Genomic DNA, 10382 nt, shown 5'->3' on the forward strand with positions numbered 1-10382 from the left:
AGATGAAGCCCATTATATTTATCGCAAATTACAAATTGTAAGCAAAATGTTTTGCGTTGGTTAGGTGGCACTTGGCTGAAAAAATATATTTCACAGGGGTTACATCAATGGAAAAGGGTTTAAAAAAAAAAAACAGTAGCTATGTTTTAAAATCTACAGACCTGTTTCGCAATAAACTTGAGCATTTTGAACAGCTTCACCCAGAGGTTGACTCTGGAATTGCTCTGTTCCCAAAACATGCTTAAATACTCTAAATGATGCATCACTCATCGATGTTATGCAACTAGTGTTGCCTTGTGTTCCCACAAATCCGCAACAACGAGACTGTTGATGAAACAAAACATAAAAATGATGTTGCAGTTGTTTCTTCTCTTTCTGCCGGCCCTTGAAAAGTAACAAACATGAAAAATCTCCAAGTTCACGCTCATTGCTATGTGATCATCCGTAAAGGAACCACAAAGCTGGGACATCCCATAGTTGCAACCCATCGTCCTCCTCCAGCACTCACAACCTTACTTAAGTAGCCACTGTCTCAGACAGCGCTATTGGCCGGTGGCAAGTGAAGCTATCGCGTATTTGTAATTCGAGGGGGATCGGGTCTTATTGTGTTTTGGGGGCCAATTTGGGTGCACGAAACATATTTCAATTCATTTTTCACGTTCGAGTGTCGGAATGTTCACAAAGGAGAAAGAGGGTGGCAATTGTGCCGTTTTTGTCCCCAGCGGAGGGCAAAAAAAGAATTTCAAGCAAACTGAGGAACGGGGATACTGGGGCACGAAAGCCGAATTTATTCTCACCGTGATGGGTGCCATCATCGGACCCGGCAACGTGTGGAGATTTCCTTATCTGTGCTACAAAAACGGCGGAGGCAAGTTTTGTTTTTGTTTTATTGGTAATACATTCGTCACGTTTGCAATTAATGATGGCGTTGATGTTTTTTTATTTCTCTCTCAGGTGTCTTTTTCATCCCGTACATTTTGTTTATGGTCTTCTGCGGCATCCCCTTGTTTTTCCTCGAGACGGCAATGGGGCAGTACACCAACCAGGGCGGCATAACGTGTTGGAAGAAGATTTGTCCACTTTTTCAAGGTGTCTCTTTACTCATTAGTTAAACGTTCGAGTCGTTTAGAAAGCGGATAAGACGCCGTATCGATGCGTAATTACGCACGGATTGCACAGTCGATTTACGCTTCGATTTCTTGCAGACGTTCAGTGAAAACTTTGGAAACTCTCTCGAAATCAATTTAGTTTTGTAAATATTTCGAATTGTAGATTATTATTAATAATAATACTTTAGTAATTGATACTGTGAAGAAAAAAGCTGGGATTATTTGATCAACAGAAAAGTGGAGGACTCAGTTTTCCCAGCCTTAATATGTGGGTGATGATTTGTGACCTCGAATGACTTCCCATTCACATTCCATACCTTTCTATTTGCAGGCATCGGCTATGCGAGTCATCTCATCATTGCATTCGGCGCCACATCCTACATTACAATTATCGCATGGGCGTTCTTTTATCTCTTCTCATCCTTTAGCGCAGAGTTGCCCTGGGCCACATGTGGAAACGACTGGAACACAGGTGGGTGCACCTGTGAGAAAAAGGGCATTTGTTTTGGATTTCTTTATACTGAGTCAGATTACATTGCACAGTATTTTTTCCGCGAAAAAAATGCACATCATCCTTGAGGAATCGTACTATCCTTTGACATGGCGATGCTATTTTTTTTCTCTTGATTGTCGCACTGTCGTCTTGTGTACTTGCCTTGTAGACTCATGCATGGACAGCAGCATTGCAAATCAGAGCCTCGGCGTGACACACAGGCAGAACACCACTCTGCCTGTTGTGGAGTTCTGGGAGTAAGCGCAACTAGTCTTCTGACCTTTTTTTTCTTCCCCCTTTCCCCTTTCATACTTTCCTTCTTCATCCTGGCCCACCCCACCATCCTGAATCATGTTGTTGCGCCATCGCCGTTGCTCCATACGTGTGCTCTCCTCAGGCGCAGAGTGCTAAAGATCTCTGCTGGTGGTATCGAGGAGTTGGGAAGCTTGAGGTGGGAGCTGGTCTTGTGTCTCCTCCTGGCATGGGTCATTTGCTACTTCTGCATTTGGAAGGGGATCAAATCCACTGGCAAGGTTAGAAATAGTTCACTAGTGAGCAACATATATGGCTTGCATGCGATATAAATATCGCATTATTTAATAGTAATTAATACAGCCCCTGTAATATTCTGTAAATTAATCCTTAAATTCGGACATCTCTGTTGCACAACAGTAGGGGGCAGCATTTTACCAGTCAAACACAGTACAGTACAATACTGTACATTAAAACAATAATCACATGGAGCCTGATAAAAACTCAAGAAAATGTATAGAGTTGATGACAATCAAACAATTTTTCCCGTTATGGCGTCATCATCAAAGAATAACAAAAAAAACAAAAAAAAAACAATTAAAATATTTAAAATCTCAACATCTATAGAATATCTACTTGGATTAGAATAATGAGTGGGGAACATTTTCTCAGAAAAGTGATCCAAACAACAATCCACTGCGATGTGATGTCATGGGGATCCACACCTGAATCTGATTACAAGTTTGTTGGGATGGACCGTGCAATAAATGTTTTGAAGTTAATCATGTTCCATGTCCAAGGCAATTTTGTAGGCTGTCACATCCAGTAAATAATGTAGGGCAGTCTATCAGCCAAGATATTTCAAATTGGGGGTTTGTATTGGCATGCACTGACCCTCTGGGCACTTCAGTGGTCTGTTTTAGATCAATAATGTGCAGTTGGACCACCATGCTTTGGTTTCAGCAGTGAATGAAAAAAAATGAGAATATTAGGTATGCAACCATCATAGTAACTAAGAATATCAATTTATGCTGTGCGCACATTACATCAGTGGGGCACAAGTACAGTGAAATTTTACCAAGATTTCTTCAGGTATCAGCGAATCTCATTGAATGACAGGAACAGTAACGTTTCTCTTCAAATGAAAAGCAAATAAACTGGAACATGAAGCAACGTTTTGCAAATGACAGGAACAGTAATGTTTCTTTTCAAATGAAAAGCAAATAAACTGGAACATGAAGCAACTTATTGCAAAATTGTGTGATCGTGACTCTTTTGCAAAACATCGAATGCCTTTATTGTATTAACCTACGTACAGATTCGACTTGTCATTATTAAGACGTTTTCTGAATTCACAACACATGTGCAAGTCATGAAATCAGGCACTTTTACCTTTTTTTTTTCTTTTTCTTCAATCCAGGCAGCGTACTTCACAGCTACCTTCCCCTACGCTATGCTGCTGATTTTACTGATCCGTGGTGTGACATTGCCTGGAGCAATGGACGGAATTATTTACTACATCTACCCTGATGTATACCGCTTAGCAGATCCGCAGGTATGAACGAGTTTGTAGACCTTTTGTATTTTATTCGGCCATGTCGAGAAGTAAGTCTTTGAAATGTGTCCGTTAAGTTTCGGTGCTGATTCAGGGATCTGTTATTTGATTCTTTGTGTGTCCAAATCTTGCCAGAGACTGGAACAGAGTTGTATTGACATATTGACATCTAAATATATTTGAACTGCTCAAAATTTTGATAAGAAATGTATGGCATGGCTAATATGTAAATTTCTACCTTGTGTGTTTTAAGGTGTGGTTGGACGCCGGCACTCAGATCTTCTTCTCTTATGCCATCGGCCTTGGCTTCCTGACCTCACTTGGCAGTTACAATACGTACAACAACAACTGTTACAAGTAAGCACACCAAGCAAACAAAAAAAAAGTGGAGGATTTTACACAAGGAACAAATTAACTCTATTTACATTCTATTTTTATGAGTCAAATTTTATTGCCAACGAAAATGAGCTTTCCGTTTCCTTCTTCATTGCTTCAATATGACTGGCTGCAATTTTCTTTTAGGGATTGTTTCTACTTGTGTTTGCTGAATAGTGCCACCAGCGTTGTGGCAGGATTTGCCATTTTCTCTGTCTTGGGATTTATGACCTACGAGCAAGGCGTCACAATCGCAGAAGTGGCAGAATCAGGCAAGTGCATCAGGTTCAGCATGTATATATATGTATAAGTGTGTGTGTGTTTTTGCAAATTAATTTCAAAAGATGAGCCCAAAACATCATCTACAAAAGAATTTAAAGCATTTGCTGAGACAATAAAATTGAACGGAGTACAACTGTAATGGTTGCACGATGCTTTGGAGCGTTCACAAAGCTGTCAAAGTGTTTCAAATTCAAGACCTGAGATCTGAGGACGTCAGAAGCGTCCGAAGAGCTGAGAGACGGGATCGTGGCAAGGAAGAAATCCGGGAAAGGCTTGGGAATTTCCAAGAACAGGGCCGCCTCCGTAAACCTTAAACAATGTACTTTTGAAGCAGCGAGGGGAAAAAAGCTTAGTGAAAAAAAATAGATAAACGGCATCGTGAAGCTTACTCCATTGTACTGTATCTGTTCAGGTCCAGGTCTGGCCTTCATAGTTTACCCTCGTGCTGTAGCCATGATGCCCATGCCGCAGGTGTGGGCGGTGTGTTTCTTCCTCATGATCATCCTACTCGGCTTGGATAGCCAGGTAAGCGCTATTACTTCGAACAAGTGCCCAACAGAGTTTCAACGGAGCCATCATCTTGCCGCCCCCCCCCGAGCAGTTTGTCGGTCTGGAGTGTCTGATGACATCGCTGGTGGACCTTTACCCTTCCTACCTACGTCAAGGCTGCAGACGTGAGCTGGTCCTGCTGGCCATCTGCACCATCTCCGGTCTCCTGGGACTTTCTTTGGTGACTGAGGTATGTAAACCCTCTTACTCTTTAGATAATTATCTAGGGCGCGCGGTGGTTAGCACGCCTACCCCACAGCGCAGAGGTCGCAAGTTCTGTTTCGACACGGCCTTCCCGAGTGGAGTTTGCGTGTTTTCCCCGTGCCTGCAAGGGTTTTCTCCGGGTACTCCGGTTTCCTCACACCTTTCCGAAATCGCGTGGTCGGCACGTATATTGGACGTTAATGGATGGATTATCTGGGGCTGGAACTAAGGTTTCTTCTAGCAATGGCTTATGTTGACGAATAATGGAATTTTAAAAAATAGTTTCCATCACAGGAGGAAAAAATTGTCAAATTTACAGTGGAATGAAATAAGTATATTAACTCATTTAAGGCCAGGAATGTATTTTCATGTTTTTTTAAGAGTCCAGGCATTTGATCCTAGATACTTTAACATTTCTTTAAGCAAAACATTTGTTTCAATTGTTGTTTTTCCAAGAGTTTGTTTTAACAACTTGGTTTAATAATCTCGTTTTGGCTTATTCTTGTTAGAATTATTGGATGTGAAGGAAATCCTAACGGCAAGAACAAATGTTTCCATGCCTGCCTAATGAGGATGCAAACTTCCTAGTTTACTTATACAGTATTGGGACGAAACGTCATCTGGATTCGCTATTCACGCCTGTCTTATGTAGTTAGAAGAATGATTTCCAGACGCCTTTATTGGTTGGTCCCAGATCACTTGATCTCACCCCACCAATTTTTGTCTTAAGGTGCATTTGAAGGACAGGCTGTAGAAGGAACAGAACAACTATTTCGCCCAAAATATTGACTTACCTGCCTTGACTCAATCGAATGAATTAGGTGAAATCCGATTCTTAATCCTCAGTGATGATTTCCAGACGCTTGGATTGGTTGTTCCAGATCACTTTACTTCAACGCGCCCATTTTTGTCTTGAGGTGCATAAGGAACAGATGAAAAAAGGATGCTTTATCATCTCAAGGGACATCCAACTATTTTGCCAAGAGTATTGACTTGCCTGCCTCGAGTCACATGAATTGAAGTCAAATCATATATATATATATATATATATATATATATATATATATATATATATATACTGTATTGTTGTGCTCATAGGGAGGGATGTACCTGCTCCAGCTGGTGGATTTCTATGTATGCAGCGGGACCACTTTGCTCCTGCTCTCCATCTGCCAGTCTGTCAGCATTGCCTGGGTCTATGGTACGCACTTTAAGAAAGAAAAAAATAAACATATGAACAATGTATAAATCCCCTTCTTTTTTGCTACCCAGGGGCCGAGCGGTTCTACGGGAACATCACAGATATGATTGGTTATCGTCCTAATCCTCTAATGAAGTACTGCTGGTGCTACTTTACTCCTTGTTTATGTTTTGTAAGTGACACATTGGACACATTGAAAGTATGTGCATGAGATTTTAAAATGTAATGTAATGATTTTTATTGCTGTAGCAGGAACATTACAGTTTCTTTTCAAGCTAAGAGCAAATTAATTGGAACATGAAGTGACAGATCGCTAAATTGTGTTACAGTGACTGTTATTTTGTTCAATTTTAAATAGAAGTGCCTTGTCAATCATGACCAATTTTACAGTAGATGAGCCAAAAATGAAACAGATGTTGTTACACGATCGATTTTCAGATTTCGGGTGTTGCACAGTAAAATATGCCACGGATGCTGTAGAAAATGGATGGATGGCTACGTTGACATCTTTCTGCAGGCTTTTTTCCATGGTTTGGTATCAATTTTATAACATGAATCCAATGTCTTCTTTCACCGCAGGGCACCTTTGTTTTCTCCATCATCCGATACTCCCCGTTGAAGTTCAGTAGAACTTATGTTTACCCACTGTGGGCCAATATCCTGGGCTGGTTCCTGGCCACCATCTCCCTCTCCCTCATACCCCTCTTTGTGCTCTACAAGCTAATACGTGGAGAAGGTAGCCTTCGCCAGGTGAGCCAGCAAGCACTATAGAAAACACAAGGACAAAAAGATCTCATTAAATCGGCTAAACAGTACGCACATCCCGAAGGGGAACGGTTTTCCCGTTTCGATGTTGAATGTGAGATGAGATGTGAACCACAAAACCACATGTGTTTGCAATTGTTAAAAACAACATTTCTCAGTAAGAAAACAAACAAAACAAAAAACAAAAACCTCGAAGGCGCGCAGTTATGTTGGCCTCATTTGAACTTGAACATGAAAAGACGCAAAGGTGCGTTGAAATGTTGCTGAAGTAAAACGTGACAGCTAATCATGTACTATCAAATCTGATGTATTGCCTTTTAGTGCTCTATTACAGTGGTTCTTAAATGAAAGTTCTACTGTAGAATTCCTGGAGGTACTTGAAGGAACTTCAGGGGGTATTTGCGATTTTAAATCAAACACATGCAAAAATCCTTTTACAACAATTATTGAATTGTTTCAGAAAAAAAAATCATAGAACAAATTTTATGTTCAGCAGGTTATTCAATTTCATTTTCGTAAAAAGCAAGATTCTCCCTCCAACTAGAATGGTTCGACCCAACTTGGGGTCCACCTCTCGTGGTAATGATTTATTTTTGTATACACATTATCTACTATGATTCCAAAAGAGGACACTTTAAGTTGAATTTTCTCTTCTAAGTTGAGAACCACTGCTCTATGACAAAAACTGTACATTTTTGTTTTCAAATTAAGAGCAAGTTAGTCAAAACATGAACCAATGTATTGGTTATTGTGTTATATTGACTCCTTCGCCCTAATATTGTGTGTCTTTAATGTTGGGAATTTTATGTATATTGCCGGCAGTGATGATGAACCAGAACTAAAAACATAGATGATGTTATGATCTCTAAAATATGCCTACAAATACCGTTGCAGTGTTGTTGCAAAGTTTAATAAATCAGTTACGGATAAGGATTTTTTTTTTCTTCCTAAAATCCTTCGAGGCACTTAGGAATATTTAGTTGAGAATGACGAACTTATCCTTACGATACCAGCCTGTTCAATTTTGTCCACTGTTGTGGACATTTTGTCTCAGCAAGCCAGCAAAATGTGTTGAATGTTGAATACGCACACTGTAATACATTGCAGTAGCCTATACAGTGAAGTGGTTCAGGTCACGTGTAAGCGTGCCCTCTAGCGGTTATAACCGTTAGTGCAACGTTCTCACTAACAAATATCAAAATAAATGTGGTTTTTTTTGCATCGTACGTTTTTATGAAATTCTGTATGCCCCTTGGGAGACATTAAATTTTGCTGCACAAAATCCTAAACCAAAATGTAATTCCATTGAACCTCTTCTGTCTTCAGCGATTCCTGTTGCTGTGCCTTCCCGAGGATGACCTGAAATGTCATCCGGCGTTGGGGGATGAAGTTGTGGCTCCTCTCAACGATCTGAAATCTTTGCCCCATGAAGTAGAAGTCACCAAGTGAGCGAGTGGGCAAACGTCAAAAAAAAAAAAAAGGGGGGGGGGGGGGGATTCCAAAGAAGCACCTGTTTGAAAGAGACTCCAAATTAAGTGTAAGAACACATTCACACGTTCTTCTCAAGAGGCACTCAGGAGATGGAGCTGAATTTGAGTCATGCATTACTCACTGTAAATTTAAGATATTTGCAAAGTATTTTTGATGGGGAAAAAAAAAACGACAGTGTGTTGACATGTTTTTTTTTTTTTAAATGTATGTAAATGATTATTACCTGGACAGGCAGCCAATTCCTTTGTGTCCACTCTAGTGGACATTTAGATTTGGTATCGAATGACTTATTCAAGCTCGCCTTGTTTGGGTGGAATGCAATTGATTTTGCGGTCTTGCTGAGACATAATGGACACAAATGAATTCATTCATTTTCTCAAGACTTAGCCATAAGTTCAAAATTAGTAGTTTGAGAATGAGTCACTTTTTGTTCTTTTTTTGGGTGATATGAGACCCACTTATGACATAACGGCTCCCACTAGTGGTGCATAAAAGGATTACTGCCTAACTGCATTTCAGTTGTATTTCACTTCTAAGTCCAATGTGTTTTCATTTAATCTTTAGTGTTTGTTCTCAAACATTTATTTTTGCTACCTTTTTTATTTAAATTTTACAATACATTTTGATTTATAATTAAAGTCCTTTTTTTAAAAAAAAATCTATATTTAAGCAGTAAGTTCATGTTCACGTTTCATAATGTTATAGTGGCTTACAATTTTTCTATGTGAAAGCTAAGGGGGAATACAATATTTTTTCAAGTGCCTTACAAGTATATTTTGTAAACATTTTGCACCTTCCTGTGAATAAAAAAAAAGTATTGTCCATTTAAAAAAACTGTGTTTTCAAGATGCATTTTTCACTTTGAAATTTGGGTTGGGGGGGGCTCTGCACAGCACAATTTCATGACATGCAGTGTTGCGAGTAACACATTACAAAAGTAATGTAATGACATATTGCGTTACACACACACACAAATATTTTACTCGAGAGTAATGCAGTGCATTGCAATACATTTTTAACCTGAAACAGTTTTTGTTTGTTTGTTTTTTATTCCAAATCTACCAAAAAACAAACAAACAAACAAAAAACGCCGCAAGATCAGAGGAGAAAAGTCAGGGGGCAAATAACAATCACATAGAAATGTCAAAATTGTTGCATTTTTGAAATTTTACGTTTTAATCCTCTGCTGGAAATTTCAGCTCCCTAGTGGTTTTTTCCCCATTGAGTCTATCATAAAAAAACCCCACAAAGGAATTTCCATTATTTGTAACATAATGCCACAAGGGTACTTAGATGTGTAAAGAGCAAAATAGGCCAGTTAGAATGGCAAATCCATATTTCCAGTTATTTTGGTGAGAGTAATCTAATACTAGTGTAATGCCTTGCTTTTCAAATACAGTAATATTGTAATGTAATGACTTTGAAATGACAGTAATAATAATGCATTAGTTTTGACGTAAGTTGCCCAACATTGCATGCACAAGGATCGATGAATGTTTTGTGACTAGTTATTCTACACTTTTGAAAAGAAAAGAAAACACCAGCAAAGACATCGTACTACAACAAGAATTTACCTTAGCCTTTGGCTTCTTTCTATCCGCTGCACGCGTTGCGACGATTCCTGTTGTTAATCCTGCTGTGCCTGGATGGCTGTCCTGCATTCTAGTTGACCTGGTAAGAGTTGCGTTTTCATTTTCTTTATGTCCGCGGAGGTCCTGCTCAATCGCGAAACGACCCTGGACATAGCTCACCTAATGGATGGACGGAGCTTTCAAATCAAATGTGAACCATACCTATTTTTTTTTTTTTTTGTATTAGGAGTACACACATTGGAACATTTTCTTACAGAATACTTGTAAAAACTCAATATGAGCTATTGTGGACAAACTGACTTCCAGAAGTGTTCCCATAAATTTACTCAAATGTACTGGATTCTGTTGCCATAGCAGAGGCCTGCGAAACTGTACACAAACTAATAAAAATCACATGTAAATATGAGGGTCACGAACGATAAATTGTGTGTGCCCATATTAAGTATTCCCAATATTCCTCCTTTCAATTGAATGAGTTTTTTTGTTTTTTTTCAAAACGAAATATAACAAAGCG

At 39.3% G+C, this 10382-nt stretch overlaps 1 protein-coding gene across 1 annotated transcript; it reads left to right on the top strand.

Annotated features, from left to right (window-relative positions):
- The first annotated feature begins 536 nt into the window (after positions 1-536).
- Positions 537-9098, top strand: LOC148408631 (sodium- and chloride-dependent GABA transporter 2-like). Its single transcript, XM_088441804.1, has 14 exons — positions 537-868; positions 955-1089; positions 1441-1581; positions 1772-1859; positions 2000-2135; positions 3275-3409; positions 3663-3766; positions 3932-4056; positions 4479-4591; positions 4668-4805; positions 5918-6020; positions 6092-6192; positions 6600-6770; positions 8112-9098. The coding sequence occupies exons 1-14, from the start codon at positions 673-675 to the stop codon at positions 8232-8234; spliced, it is 1809 nt and encodes a 602-aa protein (XP_088297930.1). The 5' UTR covers positions 537-672; the 3' UTR covers positions 8235-9098.
- The last annotated feature ends 1284 nt before the right edge of the window (positions 9099-10382 follow it).

Source organism: Hippichthys cyanospilos, chromosome 18 (genome assembly GCF_059441005.1).
Source record: "Hippichthys cyanospilos isolate Australia breed blue-spotted pipefish chromosome 18, RoL_Hcya_1.0, whole genome shotgun sequence".
Lineage (NCBI taxonomy): Eukaryota > Metazoa > Chordata > Actinopteri > Syngnathiformes > Syngnathidae > Hippichthys > Hippichthys cyanospilos.